We start from the raw sequence: 14,313 nt of genomic DNA, 5'->3' as shown, positions 1-14,313 counted from the left end.
AAGTAACATCAATATTTATGTTTTATTAACCTTGCTTGGGTCAAAATGGTCCAAAATGCCAAGAGAGTTCTACGTTGTGGGCCAAAGTCTAATCTAATCCATCAGTTTTCTGGGGATCCAGCATTCATGGAAGTCTTATTTAAGCTGACTCCTGTATATACTGAGTAAACATCATGAAATCCTCAGTGTATGCTAACAGGGCAAGGGGGCCTTGCATGTCTCAAAATGGATCACTGAGTGTAAACAGTGTTAGGCAGGCCTGGGTAACAGTTACCTCCACTAAGGAGGCACTGTCACGCAGAAGTGGCCAGACACGGCGCAGTCCACCTAAATCACAACACAATTAGATTTTGTCAGAGGAAGTGACGCTCAGCAGTTGTTATCACTAGGTACAGGTTTATATGAACCAAAGTTTGCCAAACAAAACCATTTCTATGGATTGGTTTGATAAGATCCTGGTCTAAATGTCAGGAAGTTCACTAAGGCCTCATTGATCGATATTGCCCTGGTCAGTTATTACTTACAGGTCAGATACTCAATTTACTCAACAAACATACTTTGGATTTTAGTAAGCTGTAGTTTCAAACTAAGTATTAAATTATTTTTTGCCCTGGCACAAATGAAATTTTTCATGTATGTATCAAACACGTAGCTGATCTAAGAACATTTTAAAGTAACATTGACAACCGATTTCAAGCAATTTTCTTGAGAAAGTGCAGCCCAATCCATGTTCTTTCTGTACATTAGCATGCCGGCTCTCTCGCTCTTGGTTTTTCCAGGTTTTCTATGAGCTTTAAAAACAAAGCATGCATGCACATTGATCTAAATGTGCATATATATGAATGGCCTTCGTGGTATGATGAATCATATTTTTCTCTTCGCAAGACTCCTGATTAAACGGACCAGGTGTTAACAAGTCTGGTTTGATTCTTGACATGTCAACAATGTTGGCCTGTTTGAAATGAACCACATGTGAAATGAGACTGTTCCTGAAGTTAATTTCTGAGACCAAACATTTCTGCTACTTACATTAAAGCAAAAAGCCCATTTCCCATGAATGGAAATGAAAACAAAATATAATTAAAGGTACATGCTTTGGATCACAGCTCTTGAAGGGCTGCCATCGTTAATGACTCACTGTCATTATACTTCAGTTCAAGCCTCGCCTTACTTTCTACAGAAATTAATGCAGTTTTCACATATAATGCTTTTCTGGGAGAAAGTGAACAAGTGTTTAGTCAAAAGGCAGACAAGATCCTTCATCTCCCTTCTACATGATTTTACCAAGCAGATCCCAGTTGTCTATGCATCAGCAGACACTGAGCCAGGTCTGGCCCAGGTTCAGTCTGTCTGGGCACAAAAGCTGAGGTCTGGAGGTTTAACCCCATCCTGGATTCATGTTTCCCATCAGCAGCTGTCTCACGCAGTGACAAGACAGCACTCTTCTCACTACAAAGACTTGCTCCAGCTGCTTCCACATCTGGGGCCACAGAGTGTAACAGTTTGTGTATGTGAGAGTGAGTAAGTGTGCGAACGATGGTGAGTTTAATACTGCGGTACCTTTGTTTGCTTTGGATGCTGCTAGAATCTGGCAGTTTTTATTTATAGGTTTCTATAGGAGGGTAAATCTGCTTTTCTTTGTGCTCCTGTGCGTGTGTATATCATATCCTCTCATCTCCTAGTTTCTTTTTCTTCTCCTTGAGACCATGTGCTTCTGCAGATCCCTGTTATAGCCTGAGAACTGCTGGGGAGTCTGGCTGGAATGCTCAATGTTAATTCACTTGATGGGACTTAGCTGTTTATACAGAAGTATCCTCTCTTGCATGCAACATAGTGAGTTTACAAGCAAAGTTTAATGTTGTCTGATGAGTTGACAAACTAAATAGGAAAGCATTCTTGCTTTAGTGCAAATTGTGGCATGAGGAATTTGTCATTTTGACATAAGCCTACACAAACAAATGCAACGTATTAGGTATTTGTAGGTGTTTATTATGTAAACTTTTTTTTTTAGGAAAAAATAATATATAGGCACACTTTACATATTAAAATAATGCTCTCCAAAAGAAATATGAACATCTCTACATTAACTATGAACACATTCAGAGGACAAATATTTATATTTAACTGCTCCTGCTTGTCTTCCACCATGTAAGAGTGTAAAAATGTTATCAATGTTCTTATTCATGTGGTTTAGTCTAGGGAATAACAAGCCAAACTTTAAATAAGATGGTTAAAATATTATAAAATTAAAAATTAAACAAATGTGAAACATGGGTTATGAACTATAAACCATCTTCTGCACCTATGACATATATGCATCTTAGCAGTCACCCTGTTTTTCAGTACAAATGATTTTAGATTTATCTTTAGAGTTGTGGCATTAGTACCACTCACATAACAGTCTTTTATAAAAGAAATATAAAGATAAAGCAAAGTATTTAATCATATAAATTAGATGTATACTGTATGTAAGTAAACATATCAAGTTTAAATCACTTATTTTCATCACTCTTGTTTATGTACAATACATTATCTAATTATATATGACAGTAAATCTGTACAAAATTATGTAAAATATATATATATATATATTTAGTACAAAAAACCCTAGCAGCATAAGATTATAAAACGTGAGATCACACTGAAGATAGTGGGATAGGTTAAACTACACCTGAAAAAAATTGTATTTTAGAATTTCTGAATAGAAAACAAACCTCAGATTTTGTATGGATGCAGGCTGCATGTGAGGACAGATGTAATGGATGGGTTCACATTGATCTTCAGCTATGCATCACTGCAACACAACACTAGAGACACATCGTGGTTATCGTATTCTGCAGCTAAATTGATTGAAACCTGCAGCAGGAAAGCAACGATACACACAACATACAAAAACAGCCTTTAAAGGTAACAGATTTTCCCTTTAAGCCACTTAATATGGCAAGGGAAGAAACGTATACTTTCAGAAGCAAAACAGACTGGACAGACACATCAGTAGCTTTATCACATGTGCACCCTCATGCGCACGCGTGCACGCACACGCACGCACGCGCGCGCACACACACACACACACACACACACACACACACACACACACACACACACACTTGGCTAGTCCAGGCATGACCTTACACACACCACGGCATTTTCTCTTTGTGGAAAGGATCAAGTCAAAGTGAAAATGACTTGTGTATGCTTCAGAAACACTGCCTGTTCAGGGTTTTCTCTCAGTTGGTAAGTGAAAGATTAGAAAAAAGGAAAACTCTTGGCAGACACCGAATAACAAACTCGTAGGTTTTACAATCCAAGAGAAGAACATATAGCTTAATCAAGTCAAAGAATGTGAACTCTTATGATATTGTATAATGTAATACAAAACCACAAGACAATCACGGTCCATAAAAGTCTTTTAGCATATGAGGAGTTGCTGGTGAAAATAATTGAAAAGTGATCAGTGCAGCCCTTTTTATGTGTCTTGGGCAAGTCTTTGTTGGACTAGAGAAGACAATAAGGGTAGGGCCAGGTTTTAATTGTAATTTAAATATCACCATTAAAATATAGGTTGAAGAGGCTGATGTTAAACCAGAGGATTGCACTGTATTCAAACCAAGTGTCCATTCTACTGAAGTGTTTTGTGTCTTAAGCAAGACACAAAAATCCTAAAAAAGTGTATTCTGACATCCCAGTGAAGAGCCACAGTTTGTTAAGCTTTGGGTCAAACTGGCAGAGGGTTTGTAGAGGTCTGAGCTTCACTCCAACAGCTCAGGGATGGCGGTTTCAGCGTTATCTTCGACAGGCGTATGCATTAATGTTTTTGATGACATAAAAGCCTATGGTCATGGGTGGCATGGCTATTGTTCTTCCAGCCCTCAATGTCTTAGGCTTCAACTCTGGGAATGTCTCATTGTCCACCATTAACAGCTTCTCCCCATTCAGCTGGACATATCTGCAGAGGGAGGATACAGGAAATACACACTGCATTAGCTCAGCGAGAGACAGTTTACTTCACCTGCCTTCCGACACATAAATCTGGTTGTTGTAGAAAATTGTGAAACAAAGATGAAAGTGCAGTTTTTCACCTCATCAACAGAAGACTGCAAAATTCATCTTAAGTCACCTAGTTGAAGTTGTACACTTGGGGGTGCTGTTGTTACAAAATTGCAATTTTACAACTGCACAGTAGTACAATCTGACTTCTTGCAGAGTGAAAACGTTTGGAGGCAACTGCACTGAAATAGCACATGTTAAAGACTTAAAGCAATGGAAATATTCTTCTTCAGCAACAATCACTACTATTACTCTTTAAATTATAGAGCTACAAAATTATTCTAGTTACTATTGTATTCTTATAAAATATTTTAAATATAGTTTTCAAGGACAAATTGTTCAAAATATTATTTCGATATAAATTAATTTGTCATGTTTCTTAAAATTACCACTGTGTGAAAAAGTAAAGATGATAGTTTTACCATAAGACAACATTTAGAATATGAAATATTGTTGAAGAGTAGCTATTAAACGATGGATTATGGGTCGAATGCAATAGTAATAGTCACAAAAAAGATTGTACATTAACCAGAAGATCAAACTTCAAAAATAAAGCAGGAAAATATAAAGAAACTTCCTGCAGTCAGCTTGAGTAGGACTCTAATTTTATATATATAATTTATAAATTGTAATAATGTAACAATTGTAACAATGTAATATGTAATGTAATAAATCATCTGAAAACCTCTGACACCATCTGAAAAGAAATGATCTCGTTATACTGTATTATCACCTTTAACACACAACTCTAAAGTGCTGCTAGTATTATACTGTAAAGTTCACGATAAGGATTACGGCGAATGGTCTGGATATTTTTACGTGAACCTCAAATTCAATAAAATTTTCTGAATAAGGAGAAATGATGAATCACACTGAGTTGCTCAAAGCTTTCCTTGAACATGCATGGACCTGAATACTTGGCCAGCGTTAAAAAGTCCCTCTACCCAGACAACTTTATAGACATCTGGTATTGCTAAATTCTTCATAAAAGTCTCCCTGTGCTGCCTGTGGTAAAGGAAAGCACTTAAAGCCTGAAAAAGGCCCATCGTTAGCTTTCTCTCCTATTAATTGCATTGCAATCCTGTTTTAACACCTAAAACATCCTCCATCATTATGCTGTTATTGAAGGATCATGCCTGAGCCTCCATTAAGGCCGCATGTCGGATCGTATAACACACACACACACACACACACACAGTTCCCATCATTAGACTGTTATTCCAGTATTTGAGGCTTAAGTCTGAGTCACAATAACAGGCGAGAGGAAGAGACTGAAAGCATAACCATAATTTTTTATTTTAAGACAATGGGACTAATATTACCTTGATATATGCAGTGCAATATACTGTATCATAGTAAAAATTGTGAACTAAATTAAGAGTTGCAATTGCATAATAATGAAAAGCAATAAAAAATCTATTTATAAAACATCTGCTGCAGGCTATAAAAACCCATTCAAACAAAAGGGTGTAAACACATTGGAACTCTGTGAAGGACTCTGGGCTCAATCAACTTTTTCTTTTTAAACTAAGTTGTCAAGTTTCAGTTGCAGGAAAGCAGTGCAATATCATGCCAGTAAGAATTAATATTTAGCCTCAATGTTCTTCATTGAAAAATTAAAGAAAATCTTTTTTATTTGCTTTTATTTTCGTATTATTATTTATGTTGCCTTAAACTATCTATAGACAGGAAGAGGTTTTTGCAAATTTTTTCTGGTGTGTCACACAACATGCCGACTCAGCGTGAATTATGCAGCTCAACAACCACTTTTGTCTTAGAATGTATTCACTGCAGCGTTTAACGGGCCAGTGTTTAACACCCTGTTAAGGGTGAAAAAATCTAATTGAAGACCTATGAAGTTTTCATTAAATTCTCATTATCCCTATCCCTCATTTTAACGCCTTTCCTACCTTTGCAAAAATAATAACTTAATAATTTTTAAAATACGTTTTTTTTATATACACAAGCAATGACAGGATTGGAAGACTTTATTTTGCTGCCCATCTTGACTATGACTCCCTGGCAGAAGAGATATTGTATCTCAAAGCAACCTTTCTGGTTAAATATAGGATAAATAAAACAGAAAAATAAAAGGACTTGTACGGCTGTTTTGATAACCTGAGTCTCTCACAAGTGCATGTGTCTTGTTTGATCAGCGCGAATGAATGGAAAGGAACAATTCTTCAATGCCGGTGTGTGTGTGTATGTGCATATGTGTGCATGTGTATGAGACAGAGAGAGATACTAACTTGGCTCTGAGTCCGTCTGTGCCGTAGGGTTGCAGAAGGTACTGATGGACGGTATTGTTCCGTAATGTCCCCGCCAACTTGATTTTCTTTCGCGACCGATGCAGGTTGATGATGTAGATTGTTATGGATCCTCTCACATAGTTATGACTGGTGCCGTGAATAAAATGATGAATATCACATTATTTTCCTTTATCTTAAGATAAGACAATCAGGAAGAAAAAATGCTCCTCTCCACATCTGTTAATAGGGAAGCATTATATATTACATTGCCATGTTAAATGAAATTCTCTATAATTAAAGATGACTACAAAGAGAAGAGAGCCTTTGATATTCGTATTACATATAGCAAGATAATCAGACCACAACTCCTTGATCTAATCTGGATCAAAAGGCTCACTGAAAAATAATAAAGTTAGATGAAGCATGCTCAAGAATAGAATTCTATTAGGCAGCATATTTAGTATGAACCATACTAAACCACATTTCATTTTAAAAGCCTTTAAATCATCCTTAAAAAGGCTATCTGATGCAAAAAAATCTGCTGATCTTGTACAGTGTCCAATATTAAAACCTGTCGCTGTATAGCCCAGGGTCATATGTAGGGTGTGAATACGACGGGCAACACTTCTTGAGTTACACGGACAACAGTGTTCGAGTCCCTCTCCTGAGAGCAAAGCACTTGGGACACAACTTGATAGGCATACTGGCCAGAGGTAAATAACTAAGTGAGACAGATAAGACAAACATGAGAAAATCTAATAAGGGCCCAGATATGAGGAGAAAGACAACACAGCTGTAGTGAATACCACATGTCGGCCCTGGTGTTTAGCGTCAGGTCTGGTAGACATCTCACTCGGTTACCACCTCCAAAATCTCAATCTTTAAAGAAATCTTGGTTTTTGGTTTGATGTTTATCTTTGTTCGTTTGAGCTCAGGGTGAGTCATTCATTTCATCAACCCTCCAAGACTGCCAATATTCAATATATTTAAATAGAGAAATAAAGTAGTGTACTGTTGATGGGAACACTGTGTGTCTGGCTCTGTGTTAAATTTTTGCAGCCATAGTTTCTGAGAAACATGGACCATAGCTCTGAGTGATAGATCAGATGGTTAGATGGAGGGAGAGATAATGACCTCTCAAGCCTTTCAAATGATGAGGTTCCTAGCGATCCAAACCCAGGAACATAAACATGTGTTGATGCTGTTTGATGTTGAAGCATTGCTGGAAAGTGAAAAAAATGACATGCAAACCACTAAAAGGGTTAAAAGGGCAGTGAAAGTCAAATATCTAATCTGCAAAGACTTTTCAAACCCCTGACTGCCTGAGCACATTTACAGTCTTTGCTGTCTTACACAGTACAGTCAAACCACTAAGACTACAACAGTTCATCCACTTAAGGGCTGACTGTGTAAAACCACAAAGTGGCAGAAATAATGGCAGCTGAAACTTTTGGATTTAGGAGGGACTGCTTTAGTGCTTCACTGTCTGATCATATGAGTCCATGGCTGATTGGTGTGTTGAGTGGCGCTGAGCGGTACCGCATGCCATGGGCATCTCTTTACTCCCAAATTCACCATACATACTAGGTGGCTGAGTGAGTATACTTTTTGAAAAGTATTTCAAATATTTGCATGCATGTCATCAGGCTTCATTTGTGTGTTGGTTATGCAACTCCTGCCTAGTTATCAACCATCTATCTGTGCAACGCTCCACTATTTTTCTAAGAGATGCTCCACCTGTAAACGAGCCCTGTCTAGAGTAAGGCCGTAAGTTTAGCCTGGTGCTGACAGCCACTGGCCTGGGTTAAATGATAACCTTGAACAGGCCACGGTGGCACTCTTTATCTCCTCCCGGCACAGAACGCCTTATTGTCCCTCCCCCTCCCCCTGGAATACCCCCCTCCAGCCAATCCGAGATGGGATAAAGGCCTAGCACACCTTTCAGCGGCTCTTTGACGGCAGGGAGACAGAACCCACACACCTGATAAGTGATACCCGTTACGTTTTAAAGGCTCTGAGCTGTGAATGAGCGGGTGTCTGCGGTCTGCTTATTTATGGGAAGCTGAATGGGCTGGCTGGGGATTTGGTTCTTCCCCACCAGACACTGAGCCTCAGGTGTTTGCAGGACACATGGAGTAGAAAAACCGCAGCAGTCTGTTTTCCATCTAAATCTTCAAGGACATTCAAGTATTACTACACATCACTGAAAGGCTGACAGGGTGTGTGCTTTGTCATCTGTCAGCTTCAAATGACAAAAAAAGACTGTATATAAATAACTCACAGTATATAATGTACACTCTTGCTGTATTTAAGTGCAGGTTACAAACTAATCCAAGGTGGTTAAGCTGTAGCACGTACTTGTAGTAGCTGGTACAGTGGGCGTAGATACGTAGTTTGTCTCGTATGACTCGTCCTGGCTGCGGCTTCCTCTGCAGTCCTGCAACCCGCACAGCTAAAACCCTTGGACCAACCAGACGCTTGAAGACCAGAGAGAACCAGAAGTCCTGTAAGGGCAACACGCACGCACACACACACAGACACAGACACACACACACACACACACACACACACACACACACACACACACACACACACACACACACACACACACACACACACACACACACACACAGACACACACACACAGTATGGGTTAATTTTAGCATCATAATGCTCAGGACAGGATTCACATGTTTTAAGATACAATGCAAAAGCAGGCATGTGTGAAAAGGAAGTTTTAAAGACCTGATCTGACCGACAACAGGCAAACAGTTTACTGTAAAAGCATTGCTGACTCCACTGTAGTTTAATGCGAGGGTAAATCTAACGTGAGGATTTTTATTGAAAGAGATCATTATCACAGCACTGTTGGATTCTGGATTCCCGTTACAGTTTTTCTTGATTGCTTTGACCTGCTTAAAGAAACTGGGATCCACTCGGTTTTCATCATCACTGTCTCAGCAGAGCAGAAGACACCTATTGCAAATGTGTTAACCCTTTCTCAATGGATTGGCACATTTTCGCCACCCTTTTGTAGAACAGTTAACACGGATGTCACTCAACAGTCCAAACTCTATTGTTTTAGCTATGGTAACCAAACAGAAGCCATCTGTTCCTAACTATTAGAAACTACCTACATCAGTATGAAATCACTGAAGCACCTGTTTGACACTCCTTCACACAAATCTTCAACTAGCAATCAGTGTACAGGGTTAGGCCATGTGGCCCCATCTTCAAGACAGAAGAGACTGAGTATCAATAGTGGCTATTTCTTATACTCTACAGTAATCGATGTTTATACTTGTATACTGTAATAGATTTTATTTTAATTTTCTTAATTTCTTATACTCTAATTAATATATTTTATTTTGGTTTACATGTATTTTGTGTGATATTTACAGTATTTCAGTTTTCAGCCAGAGTTTGAAAATAAGAATCAATGGAATCAATACAATTTGCATTAAAGCATTTCTGATTCTGGATCCAATTCTTTGCAAGAAGACAAATTTGACAACAAATGGCACTGGCATGAAAGCTACGTACAGTAATAGGCTACAATGACAAGCAATGGTGCACTGATTTGCACTGAGTGCTGTATTTTGTTGTCCACTGTGTAATGGTTGATTGGAAGAGCTCATACACTTGTTTGCAAGTTGTGTTGTTTGAAGGCAAAATTTGCTTTTGTTGCATATTTTAAATGTTTTGGTACAGTTAGAGCCTTTTGCAAACAAAATGTGTCATTTTGACCATGAGTGCCACTGTTTCGGCCTGTGTGTTAACTGTTGTGAAAATGTGGAGTTTGAGTTGACTGCTGCATCAAAGCAATCAAGAAAAACTGTAAAGAAAATATTGATAAAATTTCCATTTTGTTTCCTCAAATGTCCTGGTGACTATAGAATACGATTCGCAAACTGTGATAATTGAGAATGTGCAGGCAAAGCAGCTGGGCTGTGACATGGTGAAACAAAAGATGTCAGCACTTTATACTTGACACTTAGTTGTAGCTGATTACCCCATGTAACATGTCAAGTTGTATCTAACAACCACTGACCTGTTTAGAATTGACAGGTCTTAAATATGACATTTTACAAAATATTATGCTCCATCATGAATTGCTGTTTTTTATGATCACTGTTGAGTGGTCCACCATACTGTGTCTCACTATATAGACTAAACAGACTCAACACCTCTCCAAGAGACCCAGAACAACATGTGTTCCTCAGGAAGTTCCCATGCAATCCTGCATATGGCAACATTTAAGGGCTTCTTTTTTCCATGCAGGCTTTAACTTAATTTGCTGCCAAGGCATCGAAGAAGCAGAGCACAGTATGGAACTGTATAGTGTTGGCCAAAACAGAGTGATGGAAGGATGAATGTATGGCCCGAACTGTGATCTATGCTTATTACATAGTGTATATAAAACAAAGAACAGTTATGAGTCTGGAGTTTTATTTGTGCAAGATGGCCGCAGTGATGCTTTACACTTGCTTTGTGTTTAAATTTCAAAACACAAGTAAAAGCAACCATCAATAAATTATATATTTGAAACTACGGCTGTGTTAAAATCCCTGACGAGAACAGTAATTGGCAGGACATAAAACTGATTCTTTGGGGGGAAGGGTCCTAAATCCTCAACAGTCTGATTGCCTGCCTGTTTTCCTTTCTAATTGCCTGTCTGTCTCCCTGTCTGTCTCGCCCTGTCTTTTTTGCCCCCAACTCTCAAGACAGACAGACATCAATTAGGGGGAACTACGGTGCTAAAACAGTCTCATAAGTATTTGTAACTTGTAAAACGTTTTAAAACAACTGTTTTAGCACCATAAACAACCATCACTTTGAGATCCAATCAAAATACTATACAGTATATGTAGACCAGGAACCTGAGAGAAAGACAGGCAGGCACAAGCTAACTAGTAACATGTCAAGGATTCAAGAAAAGTAAAAGCATACACATGAAAACCAATTAAACCTCAGCAGCACAGTTAAGGGAATAAGAGGACGATAACAAGGAGAATACAAATTAACCTTTAGTGTTTAGCTTAATAGGGCGAATGAGAATCAGACTGTCTGGTTGAGACCATTTTAATCTCTGAGATCCAAGTATGAGGTCATACTATTACAGTGCTTCTAGCGGAAAGTTAACCATCTTTAGTAAAATTTAATTGAGGTTAACAGCCGTTAAAAATTAAGGGAAAAACATATCCAGGAAAAGGTACTAATAGGTACAAGTAGGCTAAATACCCACATTATGCAGAGTCATGGAGGTTTGCAAGTCGGAGGGTTCAACATTGGGAGAAGGGGCTGTTAGAGAAAGACTAAATTGTAAGCCTACTGCCTCATCTCCGAGATTTATGTGAGGGCTAGACAACTGTATTCACCAGAAATATTTTCTCTCTTCAGAGCATTTCACTTTAGGAGTTTACAAAGACAACAGGTTGTGCAGAGTGTAAACAAAACAAAACAGAAAAAAGAGGATGATTGGAATAGAGGAGCAATTAAGTAAAAGGGAAGGAAAAAGGAGTCATTCAGTGGGCAGGGGGGGTTTAACTGGATTCTACAAATGGGGGACTCATCCGACAGGGGAAAAGGACCAGGTCATAAATTTCCCAAGCAGAGGACAGGTTGGCCCTGCAGTGAATTCTCTCAGCAGGTAGGCTGGTGCAGCCTTTAGACATCCAGCCATGTTAAAAGCATTGTGATCCTAGCGGGAAACCCTCATTCCCAGAAAAATAATGGAAACGAAGAGGGAAGAAAAATGAAGGCCATCTCGATTGTTTAATATCTTATAGTTGAAGTGAGGCAGAAGAAAGTGCATGCTGGCTAGAGGGAACTGAGGGATTTAGTGAAAAATGTTTGTCAGATTTTGTAGAAGTGATTAGCTCATGAGCCCAATAACAATAGCAGTTAAAATGGTACTTGGGATTGCATGGGATTGCAAATACTCATTAAGCAAGAATAAAACAATCTTGAATAATAACAAATGTTTGATTCAATCATCTTTTTATTGTAGAAACAATGATTTAGTGTTCATCCCCTTAATGTAAGGCTCTCTCTCACCTCAGCTCTGCCTCAGCTTAATATAAACCCTTTTTTACAAACTTAATACATCTTGTTTTTATGAACTTGGCAGATGGTAGTATTTTATCACTCCTTCACACTACTAATTTCTTTTTTCCCTCAGGAAAATTAGATCAGTTTAACAGTTTAAAAGTCCCTTTTAAAAAAAAAGAATTACCAAGGAACGTCTCAAGTTCAGCTTTGAGTACAATAAGAAATATTACGACCTCAAAAGAAGGCCTCCAACACATCTGTCTTGTTAAAATTATTTTCCCCATTCTGCCCCTGCATGATTCCAACCAAACCACGGAGGAACTTGGGATGGGGCAGTTCTATTTCACACAGTGTTGCAGGCTATTTTACTAACATGCCTGTGTATCAGCATCTCAGGTTGCAGATCTCTCACCGGCCGACTGTCCCGCACAGAGAAGCACACAGTTGTGATGGGGGTAGAGGGAAGCAGTGACACTGTCCTGAGCTACTGACAAAGGGCTAAGGTTACATGGCATTTCGCCCCCGCGTCTAAGCACTCATCACCACTAAATGCCTTTCATCTCACCTAATAGCTCCCACGGGAAAGAGCGAGAGGTGCCATTGAGGCACTGGGTCTGGTATAGAAAAGGTCCAGAGCGTAACAGGACTGCTCAGGTCAGACCCTCGTTATTAGCATGATGAAGGGTGAAGGGTGAATTGAGGCCCTGACAATTAGAACCAATAGCCATTCTAATCATTGCTGAACTGAAATTGAGAGACTCACAGGTAAAGGGTTAAAGTTCTGGTCCACAAGGTGTGTGTATCCGTAGTCAAAGAATGAGTGACGCAAGACAACATCAATCCCCTGCACAGCAGCCATACCCAGCGCATTCACCCACCTGGAATACAAATGAACGCACACACACACACACACACACACATAAAATAAATATAAGGAATGCAACAGCAGATGCTTTTGATTGTAATAATGCATTGGGAATAAATAATTTTTTCTTAACATGTGCAGCTGGTTTCCATTCATTATTATGAAAAGGTATCATTATCTACAGAACACACCATAGTGGTTTCTTAAGCAGCTACAGTACATCATGATAACAGTACTTACAGAAAGCCGGCAGCGTATGTGTCAGAGAGATTACTGATGCCTCCTGCCCACGCCGGTCCCAGTCCACCTAGCCACACCTTCTTACCAGGAGTATGTGTGTTCACAACCTGTATTGAGAGTGAAATCATCAAAATCCACACGGGAATAAACTTTGTGAAAGCTCCAATTGGAATTCACTTTTGTGTCTTTTGAATCAATGCATCATTTTCATTAAAATGTATTTTAAGGACCATTACAATAGGATCATACATTTTGTATACGAGTAAACCAAGTATATTGTCACGGTGCTGAGGAACGATTCTGTGTTGTACTAAATCCTTTTCCTGTTACTGACTGAATTTTAGTGACTCCGCAAGCTGATGAAGTCATTAGAGCTGGCAACAAACCACTTTCCACATATGCAAATAGACACAGAAACATAAAGATGCACACAGAATAATAATGTTCAGGAAACGATAAACACAAAAACCTGATCTCACTGACTTCGGCTGAGTGGTACTGCACCGAATAATCCCACTCAATTACATTTCATTGAATGTTTTAAGTTTTGTTCTTAGGAATGATTGCTTCTTTTTCCCTGAGGCACTTTGGCACTGTTCATCTCTTACAACTCAGCAAGTCGGCCACAGCAGCTAGTGTTGATAATATTACTTCATGGTGGACACAACCATTTTACCCTGAGGGTTCACTCTTGTGGTTAGCACATGTGGCTTTATCATCACAAAAGCTAGATGCATGACTTGGCAAACTCAAATAAAATGCAAATATAACTCATGATTAAAATGAGTTGTTTCTTCACATCCTCCCTCGAGGTGGTGTGAATGACCCGAAATAGGACCTCTGAAATATACACCAGACATT

General features: G+C 38.9%; 1 protein-coding gene across 1 annotated transcript in view; it reads right to left on the bottom strand.

Moving 5' to 3' along the window:
* Positions 1–1,968: 1,968 nt before the first annotated feature.
* The window catches only part of hpse2 (heparanase 2), a 56,501-nt gene continuing 44,156 nt past the window's right edge, over positions 1,969–14,313 (bottom strand). The window contains exons 8-12 of the mRNA XM_039783607.1: positions 13,453–13,559; positions 13,111–13,225; positions 8,655–8,800; positions 6,297–6,443; positions 1,969–3,946 (exon numbers count right to left, since the gene is read on the bottom strand). Of these exons, the coding sequence (XP_039639541.1) occupies positions 3,784–3,946; positions 6,297–6,443; positions 8,655–8,800; positions 13,111–13,225; positions 13,453–13,559 (678 nt within the window). The 3' untranslated portion in view covers positions 1,969–3,783. The remainder of the gene's footprint in view (positions 3,947–6,296; positions 6,444–8,654; positions 8,801–13,110; positions 13,226–13,452; positions 13,560–14,313) is intronic.

This window comes from Perca fluviatilis, chromosome 19, assembly GCF_010015445.1.
Source record: "Perca fluviatilis chromosome 19, GENO_Pfluv_1.0, whole genome shotgun sequence".
Lineage (NCBI taxonomy): Eukaryota > Metazoa > Chordata > Actinopteri > Perciformes > Percidae > Perca > Perca fluviatilis.
Note: the sequence above shows the minus strand (reverse complement) of the source record. Positions and strands in the feature narration are given on the sequence as shown.